Consider the following 22,631-nt stretch of genomic DNA (forward strand, 5'->3'; position numbering starts at 1 on the left):
GATCCACTAAGCTGTAATCCATTTTCTATGAGGCTTAATGTATTACGCCTTACTGTAACAACGTGATTCATCTATAATTTGATAAAAGACATTTTAATATAGATAATTGGGATTGAAATCAAATGGGATTTTAATATGTTTGTTACTATTTTACTGCGTCAGATATTTTTTGATATCAGTTTTATCAGTCATAATCTACAGCTTCACAACATAATAATATAAAATAGTTTCAACCACTCTAGCTGTAATTAAAAAAGTTTGCGTTTTACGACGTGAATCTTCAGAACATACAAGCAATATAATACAATACATATAACATATTTTTATAGCTTTTCCTACCATAGCACTTTCGAGCGCTTCCAACCGCACTAGATTTATTATTTGTTGCCTTTAGTATCAGTTAACCTGGCGTGAACGGGTTTCGGCCGCAATAAAAACGCGAACATTTATTTTCGCGCAACGCCTCGCGACACTAACACCTCGGTTTTTCCGGCAACATAATTTATTTTGCGACGTTTCGCATTATTCTCTTACAATGAGGAGGGAGGCGTTTAGCTCCTCGCAAGGACCTCTTATTTTTTTATATTTCGAGAACGTTCCACGCCCGAGAGACCTCTCAAGGCTTATGCAAAATGCCATCTTTGGTCCCGGCTACCACAAGCACTCGAAGCCTGCAGTGTGTATTAAAAACTCTGCCCTCACAATGGCCCTTGACATCGGCTCTTAATGCGCCGCATTAAGAGCGGTGCGGTTGTGTACACAATATATACAGAAATACGGTAAACCTTCCACTTAACGGACGCGAGTCTAATGTTATACTTAAAATGTATTGATTTTATTTGTATTTAAGGTTATTGTTATATGTATTAATACACTCAAAAAAATGTATCAAAAATATGCTATAAGAAAAACAATCGTCCACATTAGTTAAGGAGCTTTAATTTTAATATTTCTTCCATTGAGAAAAAGGAAAGCAAAATACTAATTTAGATTGAATGTCAAGAAGTATTCACTTATTTTGTCATCTTTCCGAATGGATAGAACAAACACAATAATTACTTTGTTCACAAAATACTTTATTTATATAAAAAAAAATATATTTGTTATCAGAATAGCGTAATCAATATAGAAGTTTCGTGATATTTCAACATCTTCATATAAATCTATATATATTATTTTAATTTATAAAAAAAAATAATTAAATATATCCTAGTATTTACAACTTGATTTTGAGGCCTAAATGGCGTGACTTAGCAGCCAAAATAGATGCTGGAAAATCTGGTTACAGTTTATTTTATAATCATTTAAGAATTACCATATATTGTATATATTGAAATGTAGATGCTGCTATCTTCGCTGAAGTATCAAGTTGAATTATTGTCGGCTGTGGTCAGGCCTGCTGAGGGGGGATAGAGAGGGACAAATTCTCGGGGTCCGTTCTCCTTGAGGGGCTCAATTCTGGAAAAAATAGCAAGAATATATTTTTAAAAAAAGTAAAATCCTACCTCAAATAATGAATTTGAACTAAACTGCAGTTGTTTCAAATGTACCTATATACTGATGTATTTCAAGTATAACTTCCTTTAACCCTTTCTATACATATTATACAAGAAATAAAAGGAGCGGAAAATAATTTAACTAATATGCTGCTCTAAAATGTCCTTGAAGCTCAATTTGACAGTTGGGAAACGTCCATTTGCTTTTCAAACCCAAACCTAACCTAATGAAACTAATTATAGTTTTATAACCTTCAATAAAATCCAAAATTCAAACTAAGCCAACTCATATCTTAAGGGAAAATAAGCGGAAGAATAAGTACAGACAGACATCGCATCTCACACATTGCTCCACAGTTTCTCTGCATTTCGATATGTTTTAAAAATATGGTAGCTATCCTTACCGATATTACTATGGACTTCTAATATAAGCGGTCTGATTAAAGTATTTTTAATCCGAATTTTGATCGAGCGCAAAAACAATTATTACTTCTCAGAAGTCAAAAATTCACGTCATAAGCAATAAAATCGTGTCGGCGCCGTTGCAATGAGAACGCTCGGCAAGATATTGGCGGGCCAATTGCGTCGCCTCAAAACTGAATCGTCCAAATGGCCGCTCCAAGAATCATTTCCAAAATAGGGCGGAAATAACATCCCGCAACCTTTCCAAATAATGGGTAGTTTTTCGGTTACTTATTGGTTCAAATTACCAGTACTTATAGTAAATATTAGCTTCTTACACACTTATGTATTATTCTGAAAATAATATTAGACTTTTTATTAAAAAAATAAATGAATCATAAAAATATTACCAAATGATATATAGATTATAAATTGAAAAATAACTAGAAATAATTCAAAAATATAAATTAACATTATATGTATGTTTATTGTTTTCATTCATTTGTTATTAAGCTCGTGAAAATATCTCGTCTAAATTTAGATTATTAAAACGCGATTTGTGACCCAAGATGACAAAGTGGAGGCGTATAATTATGTAACTCATTTATTATACATATTCTTATGACAAGGCCAAGTCAACAAGTATTTACAATCCAAATCAATCGTGAGTAAAATGCAGATTTTTCAAATGGAAACATTAATTTTGAGAGGTAAAAAATTATTATTAATTAGAATAAAATAGAGTCAAATATATTTACGAAACGTTAACAAGCTTAATACTTAGATTGACACATTGACTTCAATTTTTATAATCCTTTATTGTTGCATCGAGATAATAGATAATACCTTTCATTTCGGAATGTAAGAAGCATCCCCAGGTTATTTGGTTCTCTGGGACTCGCTTAGTTGCTTGGAGACATTTTCCGTTGTATCTTGACGACGAACTATTAAATTTATTTTCTCTCATCATATAGCTTCTTTCTTCCTCAATCTTAAACAGTTCATCTTTTTTATTTATTTGGTCCATTTCGTGCAAACGTCAATAGCGTATTTTGTCAGGTTTACGACTGCATACACTTAAGCTACATATAACGGTTGTCAAATGTTTCGAAAATATTCACTGGTATTATCTATAGTTAGCACATTTGTATATTTATGGATATTTACCAAGAGTAGTTACGTTTATCCATAACTCGATTTATCGTTTGTCTTTGAACTGATGATTTTTTATAATTTGCATACCATATAATTTGTTTTGACGATAATTTTAATGACGAATACACGCATTTTTTATTCAAATTATACTGTGAATTATTTCTCATTAATTTTTTTGTACATATTTCACCACGAAAGCTAACAGACAATTGGCTAAGTAAATAGCCTGAAACAGTTTATATATAAACTTTACTTCTAAATAAGCAATGAGCTCCGAGAAATAAATCAAGAATTGCAGGTATAATATATTTCAAATCAGTTTATTTTTTTACCTACAATGCATTCAAAGTATACCAATTTTAAAAAACTCATAATAAACAGTACATACCAAAAATTAAAGAACGCTTATATTAAAAATAGAGTGGAATATTTCGCGTAACCACATTATTCCACAAATCTCAATTGACGTAGACTACTATAAAAAATTTAACTAAAATATGAGCGCAAAATGCTAATGCATATATTGTTTGAAAAAATAAGTACACATTTAAATGATTTTAAAACTTTACCTAGAAATCTTTAATCTGTTGGTTCATCTTTCTCTATTTTAATAATAAAATATTTTTAGTTTTTAGTCATAAACTGTAACTAATGATTTTTTATATACATATATATTTTGTATGCTCAATATTAAATATAGGTTTCTGTATACATACATTATTTTTAAAGCCTTTTTACTTTTAATATTTAAAATAATAAATAAATTACCCACTTGACTTTTATAAAAGAGAAATTTTCAACTTTAATATTATTTTTCTTAGATAAAAATATGCTTATTATTTTATTTATTGTAATATTATGTACATTGAATATTACATCGTAATATAAAATACGGTCGAGAACCTCTCTCAAATGAATATTTAATCAATTGAGAAGATTTTTCAGGTGAGTTCTCGGCGCGTTTGAATTAAACGGAAATTTGACGGCAGGAGCTAAACGAACTCGAGTATAAATTTCATACGAAGCACATTATTACTAAGCCGGGCATACATTAATATTAAACATGGCGTGATTTTGGCATGTTTGAAGATCGTCGCAAGGAACAGATCTGTTTTCAATTAGTACTCAACTTGGTCCCCTGTCATGCTCCCCAGTTAAATCTGAAATATCTCTGAAAATTGGTTGAAAAAAATTAACCATTGCGTTTTATTACATCGCTGAAATGTTATGTTTATTATCGAATCTTAATGGTGTTTTTTTATCATTTCAGGCTGAAATATGGTCCGTGTTTATCGCCATACTGCGCAAGAGCGTCCGCAACCTTCAGGCCTGTACAGATGTCGGCCTCATAGAACACGTGCTGAAAAGATTAGCGAGGGCTGACACGGTTGTAGCCGGTAAGCAGATTATTCCCTATCTATGTACATATATACCTACTAAAGCCACTTGTTATCAACTACCCTAAAATTCATAGCCGCATATTATATAACATAAGTAGTAATTCGTAATACCTGCGAAGTAAATTATTTACCGTGTTGGTTCTGTACATAATCCGCACTACCTCTGCTACAAACGTTAAATATATTATTATAATACTACAGTAAATATAATACTGCTTATTATTAGTATAAAAATTAATCTCATTTTTCTTCTCATATAAAAGACTGACTGACAAATACGTCGCTTAACTTGATAAAGGCGTCCAACCCCATGCGTTGGGAAACTTTGCACAAAATGCCTATAGCGCAGAGTTGTAAAACTTTACGATGTTTATGATCGTAAAAACTTTGTTATATTATTTTTGAGAGAATATAACAATTTTATATACGCGCCCAAGTTTATATACTTGAAATTTTGACTATTTACAGTGAGAAAGTTTATTTTTATATTATATATGTATATTGAAAAGTATCGAATTGAATGGCGTACAGCCAATGATTAGATGTTTAGGGCGGTTTAGAGTCGGTTTCCTTCTTTCACTCACTGCGAAATGGAATCTTGTTTTGTGCAAGGACGGAAATTGTTGGAAATAAAACGCATACACGAAATGCAAATAAGCTCGGAGCAGAAGGACTGCATGTGGCACGGTCTCTCGAGGCGCTATGCAGCCGGGAAAACACGTTTTCCCAGACGAGGGAAATACGGATTCATGAGATAAGGAGATTTTCTCATGTAATCCTCGCGAAGATGTTACGGGTAACGTCGATCACATGATAAATCTCTCGAAATAAATTACCCGTAATACTATATTGCATTTAGCCATTATTATTCAAAATTAACTTTTCTTCGGAGATTCGATACAAGAGTGCGAATCTTAAGCACTTAAAATCATATTAGATTTTTCCCTTGCTAGTTCATGCGGTACCCACCTTTTAGTTTTTACACCTATTTATTTACCGCAGTGTTAAAACTTTTTAATTAATAGATACATGCACTCAAACGGTTTTATATAGATTTGCTTTCATTGTGGTTTTCAATTTTACTTTATTAACAATGGCTATAGATCTTCCTTAAAGTTCATGATCGAGATCTATATTGTCGTCACTATTTTAAACTAGTTATTTGATTATCAGACTCTTTGAAATTTCTACTCATGACAATTAAAAGGCTTAGTATCTTATCAATTATAAATAATCAAACCGATAAAATATTGTACAAAATGTTTGGCTGGTCTTGAAAGTCGAAGTATTCGCTGGAGGTTCGAGTTTAATTATTGTCGGCTGTGATTTCGTAAGGCAGCTAGGATCTGTCATGATATGATGATTCTTTACTGGCTGTAATTCCGGTATTTGGTCAAAAATCGACCTTTGCTACTACCAGTATTACAAAATTAATTACCGTTAGTACCAAAAAAATCAGATATAGGTATAATAATATATGAGTTTTACCTAAAAACTTTCAATTATATGATGTACCCATCGTTTCCGTTTTAAGTTAATAAATAATAAACGTAATGGATATTCAAGATTTAGATCTTATTCAACAGTTAATTTATAAAAAAAAAACTGTTGAAAACGATGCACGTGGATTATTATGTGACACAATTCAAAGTTATTTAAATTCATATTTATTTCAACTTATTTATTTTTGCATATAAATTGCAAAAAATAAAATATAATTAGTCTACTACATAAGCCGCAGATTATATGTTATGGCAACCGGAGTCTGTGATCATTAAAACATAGTCTCCATGTAGCAACCCTGAGTCGCTGAAGATTATTTTCTAGGAGGCGTAAACACTATCTGGAGGCAGGCCATTTTAAGAACATAGATTTAGAAGCTGCAGTATTTGAGGGTGCCTCTCCTCAAGACAAGCTTTTCATTGGTACTTTGAGGCGTTGTGTCTCTGATGGAGTTTTTAGGGGCTCGCCACCATCGTCCATTTTCGACGACAGAACGTCTTAATCGCTACTAAGCGGACTCATACTGCCCATTTTGTCCTGGTCCTTTAGTGGAGGGTATGTAAATGGAATTCAGCTGTTCAAAATCTTACCTCCGGTGCCATTGAAATTACATTACTTTCCCCCTCCCCCTCATTATGTGATACATGTCGGCCGCCACAAATTTATTTTTTCGTTTCTATTTTGTGATGAACACATCATGAACATCATTTCATTCTGCTTTATGACCAATAACAGAAACATTGCGATTTGAGCAGCAATTGTAAATTGTTTTTTTTTCAATGTTTTCTATTTTTTGATTAGACATATTAAAATATATGCAATATACAGTTTATATTTCTATTATTACAGTTTATATAATATTTTTGTACATGAAAAATCTTTTTACTGATTTCATTTACAACAATTTGAGTCAATTTTTATGCAGGTAAATAATGTTATTGTTAATAATTAAAACAGTTAATGTGTTAAAACATAGAAGTACATGTGTATTACATTAATTATTTATGTTAAATTATTATACAAAATATATAATTATAATAATAACAAAAATATTTAATGCATGTTTAATTAGCGGTCATTTGCCATCATATGATATATTCCCTAGTATTTAAAAAAAATGACAACATCATAATTTATAGCACTTATACAAAAACACTGAGTCTTGTTTAATTTATCCGGCGAACGATTCTTTTCCAAAGACTTATAATATAATCATTCTTGCTTTTTATTTTTCTGTTGACCGACACATTCCCAAGGAAGCCGAAACAAAATGTTTACTAATCGTTATTCTTAGAGTCGGTCATAAAACCTTTATCGTCATTAATAATCTGAAATATTTTCCATTTTTGTACTGCCTGTTCTAAATGCAGCTGTGAATTTAGCGGGTTAAAACCACTATTTGTCTTAAAAATTGCATTGGCTATAAACTTTTTTTAAATATCGTTTAAATGTAATTTTTACCAAAAAAACATTGTATAATAAATAAATCATAATTATACATTTTTCTAAGAAACACTAAACAAAACTTTCTGCGATTGAGACTTGCTAAACTTTGTCACGTCACAGATATCTCAATAAAAACAATGTTGGCAAACAAATCTCTTCCATTATTACTTTTCGTACATCCTCCATAGTCAAAAAAATTTTTAATATTTTTTGCGTATCGTTTTCAAAGCTCATTTTGCCATAATTGAGCTCTATAAACCACAGGCGACAACTCTGAATATTGTCAGCAGTATCGCCAAATGCCGCACATGTGTTACCAATTCCTGTTTTCTTATTGAATTAATATAAAGCAACATTGTGTGTATACAAGTCTTAGCTAAAGATCAAAAAGTCATTCTATATAATTTTAATAAAACTGGTACGGCGCTAATGGATATCCTGTTTTAGTGGCCTCGACGTTTCATGATAAACTCTAGTAACGTATGAATTTCAACGTACTACATGTTATGGTGTTATTACTCCGGCACCGTTTAATAATAAAACTTCAGTGGTATTATGAAGTTGATGACTTTCGCAGTTAATAAAAGCACCGGCAAACTTACGAGTGCTGTCATGTAGTCGGTGAGCTTATATCGCCGCGATGCGAGTTTATTACCAGGATGAAAGATAATTAATCTGCTTGATTAATAATGCGAATATATTTTTCGATTAATACTTATTAAGTATTCATTCAATCTATTCGACTATATAATTTTTAATAGCAATACTTATATTTTATATCATATAATAACATAATATTATATTGTGATGTAGAAGGTATGGCATAAAGCTCTTAAATCCAACATTGTCTGAACGAACTAAAAGTAGTGCTCAAGAGTAAAACTGTTTTATAATTTATGGAGAATTAATACCGTATCGAACTTTTATTAATATGATAAAATACATAAATTTAATTCTAAAGATAAAATATTAATTACTTAATTGACAGTTGGATACACACAATCAAGCCCAATAACACAATCTGTGATGTTTTAATTCACATTCAATTTAAACTAGTGAACATTTAAAATATAGAGGATCTTTTTATTACTTTGCTGGGTTTTATAGTCGAACCAACGATTGCTTATATTTTTTTATATATGACTTACAGAACAGTAGATTTTTAATATTTATATAATTGACATGGTTCACTTTCAACATGGTATTTAATTTGAAATTGTAAAAAGCTGCCTTTTCTTACAAAAAAGTAAGTATCGTCTCTCAGAACGCCGCATATCGCTCTCCGGCGGAAGCGCTCCTCTTATTCAGAACCTTTTGCCGGCAAACGAGGATGTCTGAAAAAAAGTATGAAAAAAGCAGACAGTGTCGGAGTGCATTAAATCCTCCGTCGGTAGAAAACTTTGCATGCATACGAGTAACATTGCACGGGTCGTTTAGGCGCATAAAATGCCGACGGGGATGCGGGTCGTTAAGAACCCTGACCCATTGTTGATGGCAGTTGTGATTTGTGGCACTTTTAGAAGTTACACATATAACAGAGCTCAGCATAAAGTATGGCGTACGATAAATTCATAATTTGCAAAGTAACATAAGCTTAATATTACATTAAAAAACAGCACGATAAACTAATATCTGAAAGAACTGTGTTCGAATTCTATATGGACTATTGTATTGTTAAATTTCTATCGCGCCTGAGAGATCGGAATTAGAGATTAATGTATAATTATACTTACAACCGATCATTGCAGATTTTGTTTTCCTTGATTTTCTTAATCTCACGGATGATTATCGTGATTATTAATTTAAATAAATCTGATATAGGTAGTGATAATAATTTAAAATAATAAAATATGTGTCGCTGATTTCAGTCGTGTATCTCAGTTAAAATAGAATATTTGAATAAATAAATAAATAAAATAGTAATATTTGATCTGATCCAAAAATAAATGATTATCAAATTTTAAAACACAGTTTCATTAGTATAATATAATGCTTAAAAATTATAAAGCCTTGTTTTTAAATCTGAATTTTATCAAATACTAAAAATGTGTATATGTAACAAATATCAATTTTTAAAGTAAAATTAATTATTATTTTATATAAAATCGCTGCAAATATTTTCGTCAATATTTTTTTTACTTACTGTTTACTAAATGTACTTATGTATATATGTACATGCTTATGTGCGTTTTGTACTACTTGGCTCTAACTTCAAACGCACATACTTAATTTATGTGATAAGTATGATAAGTATTGTGCAGATAAATCTCAGAACGTCAGCTGTTTAGGCTGGCGGAAGATTACTCCGTACGCTAATAGATCCAAATTTGACTCCATTGTCTGATTTTTGCCTGATTTCGTCTTGATGTTATTCTATCTCGTATTTTAATTTAAGTAATAATTATGTGAAAAATTCATATGTGAAAAAATAAAAGAACATTGTGCTTAGTAATTGTCGAATATAATTAGAAAAAAAATTGAAGAGTTGCTATCTCGTACAATTTTTAAATTTTGAAAATGAAACGCGTAACAGAATTATTTACAAAGCGGTTGAATTAAAATAAAACAGTACCATAAAACACAGAATTGCATCAACGCATCACAATAGGTAACGAATTGCAGTTGTATGATTATGACATCAATACAATAGTTCAATAGTCTTATTAAAAGACAAAAAAAGCACGTCAATCTCGGTAAAATATCATGGTTTGCCTTTTTTATTTTTTTAATATTTGATATTCTTCATGAGCTTATTAGTAATATACGAGATATGTAAAAACTAGTTATATTTGAATTAATCATCACGATATTCTTCCGTGAGATTAAAAAACCTTAGAAAAATCTTTTCTGTGATGAACCATCGAAATTTTAATTATATAATATTAACTGCTTCCGGTCTCCTAGACAGGATATAAATTTAATAACATTAAGGTTCATTTGGAATACAAACCTGTCTTTCAGTTTAGCGACTTATATCACTAATCTATTGTGTCGATATTAATTAGTTTTGAATTATGAAAATCGATTGTGATTTTAATTGAATAATAATCACTAATTTTGAACTTCCAGACGTACAGTCAATAAGAAGTATCATTATACGCTATTTTTGTGCGGTAATTAAAAAAATTGTAGACTAACAAGTTTTGGATTTTGGCTCACACTTAACTACTAATTCATGTTTGTTGAGCTAAAAACAACACCGTCGTAATTAGAGTCTCCAATTACTCGAACCATCAACTACTCGAGTATCGAATATTAAAATTTTAAAATACTCGAGTACTCGAGTACTTTCGAGTATTTACCAAATGTACCAAAATAGCTATTATTCAAATTCGTGCATATATAAATAAATAAATAAAATACTTAGTATGTTTATTTTTACAATTATTTTAACTTCACGAACATACTTTTTAAAAACAATAATGCAAAAAGTGTCTCGAATTTAATATTACTGCTAACCTTTGGTTTTATTATTCCCGTTATGGAAAAAACCCTTTCCGTTGCTGTTGATGTTGGTCTTATTGTCATTAACGCGTTGGATAAGGCTTCTAATTTATATCTGTTCGCTTTTTATAGATATTAAATTTTTTGAACTCTCTTTTTATGTTCTCTTCTTTCATTCCTTTCTCTGCTTTTCTCTTATTTCCTTCGACTATTGACAAAATAGTATTTTGTAATTCTTCTTGAATAGATTTTTTTTCTTAACAATATACAATATTCTACTCCTGATTGATGCGAAGAATTTGAATCTATATCCTTCGAAGATGTATTTGGGTGAATCCCTTTCACTCTAGAGCTAAACGGTTCGCAAAGAACTGACTTTACTTTAAATGCCTTTAAAACACACAATTGTTTTGATTTATATTTTAAGCTGAGGGAACAGTATAAACAATTGACAACACTTTACGCTACAACTGCATAGTCATAAAACCTAAAATTTTTTTTTGTTGATATTTCATATTGTTCATTGCCATAAATTAGATAAGTCGGGACTGTCGAACAGAAAACACAAAAGAAATTTCTCCGTCGTACCCACTAACATAGCCGACGACCGGAACTATGCAACTATGGAACTATGAAAAAATTATACCTGATAGTAACCGCTCTAACTCGGGACTTCGGGCATAAACGCCAAATAAAAGCAAGACGTTAACCTTTACCGGACCGAGTTAAAGTTATTTTTGTTTCTGAAATATTTAAAAAATATTTAATTTCGAGTATTAATCGAGTAATTTTCAAAATACTCGATTATCAAGTACTTGAAAAATAGACAAAAATACTCGAGTATCGAGTACTCGATTACTCGAATTGGAGACTCTAGTCGTAATACTGCAACAATCGTGCACAAAAAATAGGAATAGTAAAAAAAAGAGTGAGCTAATACTACACAAAATAGTGCATTGTATATCTTTTGCGGATTGAAATATTATATTTGATTACACGTATATTATATTTCTTAACAATATCTATATTGATTTTTTTTTAATATCATGAAAATTTTCATATAATTATACATAAATATATTTAATTATAAAAAAATATATTTTTTCGTTAAAAATATACTTTTAATAAAAATTTTACATTTTTACCTTAAACATTTTGTCAAAGCAATGATTTATTTTAAGAATAAAATCAAGGGTATTTAAAAAATAAGCAATGTGATATTTAAACTCTATGTACAAATTTGATATGTAAATCCATTTGTGGCAAAAAATGCGATCCTGGGAAATTTAATACATTTTAAATATGCAAGCTTTATACATATTTATATATGTATATATACGTTTTTTTATTACATAAAATTTATAAATTGTTTATATACCCTATGCCTATAGTAATAATATGTTCTATGTTTCAGATCTCCTGATAGAAATGCTGGGAGTGCTGGCTAGTTATAGCATCACAGTCAAAGAGCTGAAATTACTGTTTGGAGCCATGAAAGCCGTCAACGGAAAATGGGTAATTTTCTCCTCCCACTTTTCACATTTTATATTCATAAAATTATACAAAAGTCAGATTTACCCAGTACCTACATTTGCCTCGTCCCATCATAAAACCCAACCCTTTTCCCTTTACCGTGCTCGCGTAGATTGGCAAAGCTCCTCCCCATAAATTTTCCCCTTGTGTAAGTTCCATCCCGTGCAGATCTTAGAATCTGGACAACATAATCGAACTTGAAAGTTTCGTCGCCATTCCCGATAACTTATTGCCTGAATACTCCGCCATTTACAGCCAGACAATCCCAGAAGACCCAAATCCCCGAAAGTCTAGGATAAATTGCAAATATTCTAAATACCTGTTCAAGTCTACGATGTGAAAACATGCGAATTAATCTTATTAATAAAATAATTTTGCACACACAGATTTTACCAACTCGGAATATTTGATTTTATAATAAATAAGCACCATAACAGTTATGTTAATTTTGTATTATATAAGCACTTGCTATATGCATGCATATGAATAAATCTATGTTTATTTTCACAGCCCCGTCATTCCGCAAAACTGCTGAACGTGCTCAGGCAGATGCCACACAGAAACGGTCCAGACGTATTTTTCAGCTTCCCCGGTCGGAAAGGATCGGTATGTATAATACATATTATATAATTTAATATAAAATATTTTTATTTTAATAGCATGAATATCAAAAAATATTCTTGTTTTTCTCAAACCTATTTATTGTACAATACAACGATCAATATAATACTCACTCGTCACATTTTATTTAAATTTTTAACTTAATCCATTTTATCACATTGTGAGATTAACATTAAAACGTTTTTGCTAAATCCACAATGCCCTTACTATTTGGCATTTTCTTCAAGAGCTTGTACTTTCAAATATTATAACTGATTTGAAGACCATGCCAAGAGCAGCCGTCGTTCAGAGTCTCAACCCCGCCGTTAAGTTTTAAGTAATTAGTTTTGAACCATTAGCTACCTGCAACTTTAGGTGGAAGCCTATTTTATACGTATAGTTGTATTGTGTTTTATGTATATAAGTACAATAGTTGCGATGCGAACGACTAAAGACCCGAGACTATATTAATTATTTTTAATTATTATAGTTTAACTATAGCACGTTAGTTTAGGTCGTCGTATTTTATGCTTCAATACCAATTTATTATTACAAGGCAGCGCAACTGTATTAAAACTACTCCATTAAATTCAAAGCAGAGAATAACATTTCTCGCCCTCGTTTCTTTGTTTTAAGTTATAAAACTAAGATAGTTAAAGTTCATGCATTGTTCTTTAAATATTAAATTTGCTAGCGATTTCATAAACATTGTCTGTGTTGAAACAATTAATTACTTCTTGGACAGTTGCCATTTTTAGACCGTTGAATATAACTGTACATATATCGTATCGGCTTAGTAAATATTGCAGAAATAGAAAACATTTATTGTATTTTAAGAAAATATTAAAATATCATGGTCTACCACAATGATCTAATTTGGGAAAAATATTATTTATAAAATATATAGAAAAGTGTAAAAAAGTATAAATATATTTTCACCAGTAGATATATATTTCTACTAGCGAAAATATAATTTAACTGAGAGGCGCTAATATGCTGCTCTAAAATGTCTATGAAACTCAATTTGATAGAGGCGAAACGTCCATTTGCTGTTCAAACCCAAACCTAACCTAATGAAAGTTCTAAAACTAATTATAGTTTAGAACTCTTATTAGGCCAATTCCAAAATACAAACTCATCTCGCAGGGGAAAATAATCGAACAAATAGGTACAGATAAACATCGCATTTCACATATTGCTCCATAGTTTGTCTGCATTTCGATATTACACTTTGTTTTAAAAATATGATAGCTATCCTTACCGATATTACTATGGACTTCTAATATAAAAAGGCTGATCAAAGTATGTTCAATCCAAATTTTGGTCAATAGGAGAGCATAAAACCGATGATCACTTCTTAGAAGGCAAAAATTCACATCAAAAGTAATAAAATCATGCCGGCACCGTCGCAGTAGAAACGCTTGGTAACGAGCGTTCCCATTACGACGGCGACGGCACGATTTTATTGCTTTTGACGTGGATTTTAGACTTCTGATATGGGATAATTGATATGGTCAAAATTTGGCTTAGTGTGTTATTCGTTTCTCACGTCTTAAAAAGTCTTAATATAAACGCTTGATAATCGAGCGTTTTCACTGCGATTGCACAATTTTATTGCTTTTGCCCTGTACTATAAATTCAATATATGGCAGCACTGAGCAGCAAAGAAAACATGACTAATTATTATGAGTAGATATTTTTAATGCCTAATTAAAATATTTCGCATATAATATGTTTTTAGAAAATATGTCGCAATGGTGGCTTATTTTTAAATTTATTTGTAGCATAGAACGGCTTAAGTCGTACCTATAATTATTTATTCAAGAAATATTACGATGATAAAAAATATAGAAAGTGTCATTTTTGTCATGAGGCCCGGAATCATTGTTTTTCCAGGGCCCGGATTCGCTCTCGGCGGCTCTGCTGAATTTTGTTTATTACGCTTTTAACGCGTATTGCGACAAGTTTTTATATAGCATATATAGCATCAATTTGTCAACTTCCATAAATGCTTTATATATCACCGATGATCACTACAATTTATATAAAACAACAAGACATTTTAACAAAATATTATATAATATAGTAATATAAAGCAATTTGTTTAGAGAAAACTCCTATTTTATATATATTATCTGTTTACAATTGTCTAAAAATACGTTCATAATAAAAGCGTAAATGTAACGTTTTATAAATAACAATCTTTTTCAAAAAGTCTTTCAAACTTTTTCTACCATTGCTAATCTTAACTCAACAAAGTATATACATATCTTCAAATGTTTTATATACAGCTACGAAACATAAAAATCTTTCCTAATTAAACTAAATCTAGCACATTGCCTTATTAAAAAAATTCAAAAGAAATAATTGACACTTTTTTCAACCTTATAATATGTTCACTTTATATACGACACTTTAACGTCTTTGTCGCTTTGGTTGCAAAAGTTTCTCTCAAGTTGGTTAATCTAAGCGAGCTTTTTATTAGCTTTCTTTTACAACGCACTCTCGTCGGTCATTTTTCTACTTGCAAACCTTCAATCAAAATAATATACGTAAAAGCAAAAACTTTTCACGACAAATAAACGCGGCTATGCGGCCGGATTACTACATTAGCGTGTAGCCAAAGTGGCGTCTTGTTTTAATGGAGGATGCGACTCCGAGTTAAATCGACTTAGCTCTCTACCATCGTCTTCTTAGACGCGTTACCGACTCCTTTTTTCATTAACGTCGTTACGCTGCTAATTCGTTTAACGGCAGCTCGCTGGGAACTTTCAACGGAATTATAAGAGGCGTTTTTGCGCGAGCACACGTTGGCAAAATCCCGTTTTGCTGATGAGCACTCGAAAGCCCTGCAAAATCAATTTCCAGCAAACGACGTCTAAATTCAATCGTTGAGAATAATTTAATACGTTGTGAACATGTGATTAAAAAGTATTCTCAGTAGACAACGTTGAAAAATATCCTTTACTTAACCACTCTCAAGTATTCATCTGTGAGATTTAAAAAATCCAAGAAGACCTTATCTGTGGTGATCGATCAGAATTTAAATTAAATAATAATTACTAATTTTGCTCTTTTAGACAGGATAGAAATTTTAAAAAGTACATATGGGATCTGAACTCAGGACCTTCTGGTATTAGTTACGCTGGCTTATGCTGCTGGTGGGTTTGGGTTGTTTCAAATATCTTAACTTATATATTATGACAATATATTATATGTAACCAAAATATATTTTTTCATTAGTTTAATATATAAAACATTATATTTTAATTTATTTTATTAAAATAAAGTTGTAATAATATCTCTTATATTTGTCTAGTTCTTTTCACAGGCAATATTTTCATCAATTAATCAATATACACTTTTCCTGTCAGGCTTACGAACAAAGGTATTGCTTTCAGTGTCAATGAAGTTTTGTCTTAAAATATAACAAAACATATTGTTTAATTAAAAAATTTCGTGGAACTATCTCAACACCTGTTTTTTAAATTAAATCTAAATTCATTAAATATCAAAAGCTTTTAAATCCTTTACAGGATTTAAAAGCTTTTGATATTTTTCACTCTCTATATAGTGCGTTTAAACCCGAATTCAACGAAACGCGCTCTATATATAGATATACCCGCTGTCAAATGCTAACGAATGGCATTATTGAAACTACATGCATATAGTATACATAATGAAAAAACAACACAGAATATTCAAAATTAGTTTTAATTAAACGCTTTGTATATTTATCATCCATGGAAAATATAATATATGTGTTACATTAAATATGTATTACTCAGTCACTGTAGCACAAATCATAATCGAATACATTTTCACCGATAAATTAATTTCTACTGGCGAAAATATAATCCAACTAATAGGCGCCAATTTGCTTTTTATTTTTATTTTAAATATTTATAGCTTGAACTATTTGTGTATTTTATAAAAACAGACCCTATTAAAAGCTGCCTAGTTGATGCGTTTTACTTATTATATATTTATGGATCCACTGTCAATTCAAAATATAATTATTTAATATGTCAACCATAAATAAATAATTTCTCGTTTCTGACTTCCTTCAAAGGTCTCATATTATACGTAATGTCATTAGAATGTTTGTCTTTTTTTTTTTATTATTTTTCATAACAGTAATGGTCTTGAAAAGTTCAGAAATTATTAATACTGCATTATCGAGCTGCAATAAGGGGGAATCGTAATCTTTTCTTTGTTGCCTCTTGATCAAAATTAGCAAATAGTATATGCCACTATCGGGCTCATTAATTGACCCACTTTTCTATTCACAACTAAAGGATTAGCTAATGCTATTTAAACTTTAAAAGGATAATTTGATACGTGATAATGCGTTTCAACTGTCAAAAAAGGGATTATTTGATAAAATGAGAAACCACCATGGGTAACCTTTTAACAGCTCATGTTGCAAAGTACGTGCCATTAAAAATAATTAAAATATTTTATTCATTTTTGTGAGGTACACGCAAAAAATGTGTTTTAACAACACTTTTCATATTTAATAACAAACTTCGATTTAAAAAAAGAAATCCTTGACCCAAGGTCAAGGTACAGGACGTTTTTTTTAATGCTCGTTTGCGGAAGCTTGGACGAATAGGCGACAAGGCCGATTAAAAACCGAATGCATTCAGGGTCTAATTTTACTTTCAAGATCATCCCCTTTGTTAATGTATATAGTTTTAAAGTATGCATTATGCGACACATTGGAGGGTCTCATAATTACATAAGATGGTTCTCACAATGCTTATTAATGTGCTTTTTTTAGAAGAATTGTGAAGCTTTAAAGAGTTTTTGTGGTGACTGATGAGCATTGATTGCTAGTCGTTTTGATGATTTATAAAGGCCATTGTTAAAACCATTACAGTTAAATTATTAGTAAATAACCGTTTTTAATAAGTTTCGAAAAATGTTTCCATAACAAAATTACCAACAGTGGCGGTACACAACGAGCAAAAAACTTCATTTAGTATTTAAAGACAGTTTCCAATCTTATCATTTTTTTCCGAATCGTAAAACTTATATTATCAATCACTAGTTTTTCCTCAGCAGCGATATTTATTGCGTTATATTAATACTCTTCTTAAATAAGAAAAAAAAATTTGCGCTCTTTGCGTATTAATTATCTTTTATGAAAGAAGTTTATCAAACAAACGACTAAAGTTAATCAAATAACCGATATCCCTAATCAACTGTAAGAATGTCAACATGTTTTTAAAATAGCTCAATTTTATATTGATAGTTGATCTTCGTCTGATTTTATAAAATACAAAATTATTATTTTTACGTGTCATATTCGACTGCATTTAGACCAAATTTAGATTTAGATTAATATTTTTAATTAGTAATCTATTGGTTAATCTTAACCTATTTTATGTGCTCCCTATTGATATTTTAACTGGTTTATAGGTACATTTTTTTTATAAAAACCCAGGTATTTTCACCACAATTCTTGCCAAACTCGACCACGCCCCGAACAAATACCAACGCTTACGAATCGCAAAAGACGAATAGCAATAAATTCCCGTCTTCAAACTGACGGTTGTCAGGCAAAAGTTTCAATCCAATAAGCCAGTCGGGCTCTTACACGTGTGCGCGTTCATGTTCGTGTCTTCGTAGGCTAGCTAGCATACGTGTATCTACGAGACTCACGTGAAATATTTGCTTTCTTGGACCCGTCTGGTGTATATACATATGTACATAGTACATACGCAGTGGTCCAGAGCTGTAGTTTGAAAATTTAATCAAAGCAAAGCCGACAGCTCTAACGCGACCAAAGTGCTTGTTAATTTTGAATACTAAATGTTGCGTGAGCTTACGGATGGCGACGTTTTGGTCCTTTGACACAGCGTTGCAGCTAAAGAACGTCAAAAATCTAAAATGAACACCGGCAAAACATTCAATTGTACACGCTTTTGCCTTATATATGAATATTCAGAACTAATATTCTATATAATATACATGAAGTAAAGTCGGTAAATAAGTAACAATCGTGATCTGAATTAAACGAATAAAATTACTAATATTTATCCAAACTTTTCATAAATGCACAAATTTCACAATTTGTCACATGTCATGTTTCAAAATTTGCTAGGTTTGGTTTTTTTTTTAAATTATTTTAGACTTTTTATAAAGTATCTTATGTAATGATATGACCAAACAATATGTAATATTTATTTATATTTAAAAGCTTAGAAAAAAATATGAAAAATCTTGAATTCTAAATTCATCTATGTGTTAGTATTATTTGGACTAATACATTATAATTATTCTAGTTGAACCAAACAAGCAATATATATTTAAAATTGTAGTTGAACAAGTCTGTTTGATTGCGTCATTTATAAATCAACATTTTTCAATCCTTGATTCGATTTTTTTCTCCAATTCATTTCGTATAATTAGATTTTTCTTCGAACATTCGGAGATTTCGCATTTGACTATAAACATTATACATTCTTTGGAAGGTCGCGTTTTGTCTTGTGAATAAATATTTTTTCAGATTCTCCAATGAAGCGAGTCGTATGCTCGTAATTGGGGTTCGTACTCTGTGTTTTGCTTAGATTGTGGCATTAAATATGAATAATTCTGTGTCGTACTCTGCAAACGTGGAAGCGAAGCAGTACAAACAGACGAGCACGATCGAAAGTTAAACATTCTTGCCATTAGGGCGTGGAACAACAAGATATGTTATCTTTAGCGTGGTAAATTTTCTGAGGATGGTTCACATAAGGCGCAAACGAAATTTAAGTTAAAGCATCAACACTTAAAAGTGTTAAATGCAATATTTTTGATTTGTTAAGAAAACGCCATTGTTTCTTTGTAAGACTTGTTAGCTCGATAAATATATTATATTTTAAGAATCTTATGGTAAAATAAAGTAAGACAAATACAAATTATAAATTAAGTTGATAAATAATTTATAAGTGAAATATACAAAAAATAATAGCAATTTATACAAATACGATGTTTTCTTGATTACCTGGGTGCGGATTTTCCGTGCTTGGAATAAATTCAACTTTTTTTAATGAGAATATGCGTCTATTGTGACACATGTAAGGGGACTGAAATAAAAAATATTCCCGTTGATTTTTATAATTAAAAAGAAGAATAAATGTATAGAGAGAACTCGAAGATTGCTTCAAAACCAAATGAGTTCTTGAAGTGAGAGATTTTTTAAAAAGAAAGAGTTGTCACAGAAAGCAGTATTTTTAATAAATGCTTCTTTTTATCCGAATGAAAGCATATTGAAAACAACCGATGGTCTTATGGTGGCTATTTTTTTACCGCCTAATGTTCAAAATTTAATTAAACCTATAGAACAAGGTGCTATATCATTAATGAAACGGCTTTCCTGCAACGGTTTTCTTAAAACTCTTGCTGAGGAAGATCATGGCTTAATATTTTTTTGGAAAAAAATAACGACATTAGTTACATGAAGCAACACATTGAAAAGGTCATAAGTAAAGCTTCGATCGTGGAGACAGATTATTCTTAACGTGGAAATAATTCATATTCATATTTGTAAACCAAACAAAATTTTACAGTTTAGATTGTTCGTGGCCTTCCCCCTCAGCATAAATCTAGATAATCAAGAGTAACTAAAGAATATTATTTTAAGACGACATGTATAAAATGACACGCTCCATATGTAATTGTATGTAAAAACAATATTTACGGAGAATGGAAGTTAGAGACCAATTAACCCTTGCCATTAGCAGAATATGCTTTTAATTAGTTACCGACATTTGTTTGTATTCATAGCCCAATTATATTTATTTTTATGTGCAACTTCTCTGCTTTATCTATTCTGCAACTTTAAAAATCATATGCACTTTTGAATAAAATAAATTAGTTGCTCAATAAGATAATTAAGGAATCATTGTTGGGTTTTAATAATATATGTGTTATACTAACATATTTTTCATCTTTCTTAATATTGATTTTTCACAATAGTTTGTGTTTGAATCACGTCAGAGTTCACCACTCTCTGGTTTTGTAGCCAAAGTAGTGTAACTTTGCAGCCAAAAACCGCCGGATAATCAGTTTATTTTATAGACATATATACATTACCACATAGATGTGATATCTGTGGAACAGATGAGATTCGCCGTGATGTGTTTTTGTGATGCTTTTTAAATTATCCACTGATATCTGTCTCTTGGCTCGTCTCTGTTGCTTTGACTCCGTGGCCTTTCCCGCCTATGATCAAATGCTGGTTCTATGATAATGCTGGTTCGAAACAGCTCTGGCGAATCGCAGATGGGGATTTATGCGAGCTAATAGCATCGCTTCTTGGAGACAACCACGAAATGTGTTCATTAATTAAAATAGAAACGGTACAGATGGCCATTCCAGCAAGATATAACCTAATGGTAAAAAACAATTTTAATATGCTCAGGGTAAAATATATTGTTTAGCTAGTGCGCATCATATCCAAAAAAAAGAGTAGTTTTTTGGCAGTACTTACGGGTAATTAACGTGCTATTCGATGTTCCGTGCAGTGTCACGAGATCTCTCTTCCATTGTTGAGTGGCCTTACTTTTAAAACGTGTTGATTTTTTTTCGTGTGTTAGAAATAGTTGTTATATTGAACTCTAAATTATAATAAATTGTACAGGTGATAAAAACCCCAATAAGTATAATTAAAATAGGAATTTAAACCTAATATATCCCTGTATCTTTTTAGACGCGTTTTTTACACGATCTATGCAAAACGAGAATTTTATGTATTATATATAAATACATATATAAAGAAAAGATAAATTAGACTTAGTATTATTGCTATAGACGTAATTGTCCACCATTTATCAATCTATGACAAATTAACTGTCCATTTTTAATTTTGCTTGACCTTATATTAATAAAATTACTGACCGATAAGAAATACTCTGTTGTTTTACTTAAAAGTTCATCTTAAAAAAACTTGTTTTTTATATATAATAGTTGCTATTTTTAAAGTATATTTATATTTCATATTATTGTTTTAATTAAGTATTTACATAAAATAACATAAGGAAAATTAATTTATGATCGTGAGTGATCTAGATCTTTTATATAATATGTCAAAGGCATGAAATTAATAGTGGTATAGATTATGGTATAATATCATGATACGCAAATATAATTTTGGAAAATATCAAAAAAAAATTCTACCCTTTGTTTATACCTTAAATTTATTCGGTATCCGTTCTTCCTTGAGGGATTTGTAATATTATTATGGTGGTACTTTTAATATTGTTTGCGAGAAATTTTTTTTCAAATATTGAGTAACCGCAGTTCTGAATTTTTTGTCCATTGTTTATTTTCATTTATTTACGCGACCATTCGTCACGTACAGTCGTTTCATATTTAAAATATCCACGTTCAGCAGTGAGATTCGTTTGCCGTCGTTTTAACCACAGCACTAACTTTAGTTTATGCATATTTATGGATACCGCGCTAAACTCTAAAACGGCAGAGGTTCATCAAAGTTTACCGAGCGATGTAATTAGCGCGGCGGCAGCGGCGTCTTCTCCGAAAGTTAAAAATCCATTTGGGCGAATTCCACCGCCGCGGTGCGGTATGTCTATCTGTGTGCCTCTGTCTGCCTCGGCTCAATTTCATTTGTCGCTGGTTAACCGAGACGTCGGTTAACCGA

General features: G+C 30.8%; 1 protein-coding gene across 7 annotated transcripts in view; it reads left to right on the forward strand.

Moving 5' to 3' along the window:
* The window catches only part of rg (A kinase anchor protein rugose), a 529,428-nt gene that overhangs the window by 327,484 nt on the left and 179,313 nt on the right, over window positions 1-22,631 (forward strand). For all 7 annotated transcript variants that reach the window (XM_088185373.1, XM_088185374.1, XM_088185375.1 and 4 more), the window contains 3 exons: window positions 4,324-4,450; window positions 12,261-12,361; window positions 12,890-12,985. In XM_088185373.1, the coding sequence (XP_088041499.1) occupies window positions 4,324-4,450; window positions 12,261-12,361; window positions 12,890-12,985 (324 nt within the window). The remainder of the gene's footprint in view (window positions 1-4,323; window positions 4,451-12,260; window positions 12,362-12,889; window positions 12,986-22,631) is intronic.

This window comes from Plectrocnemia conspersa, unplaced genomic scaffold, assembly GCF_051122295.1.
Source record: "Plectrocnemia conspersa isolate PC_06_02 unplaced genomic scaffold, ASM5112229v1 ptg000005l, whole genome shotgun sequence".
NCBI classification, from domain to species: domain Eukaryota; kingdom Metazoa; phylum Arthropoda; class Insecta; order Trichoptera; family Polycentropodidae; genus Plectrocnemia; species Plectrocnemia conspersa.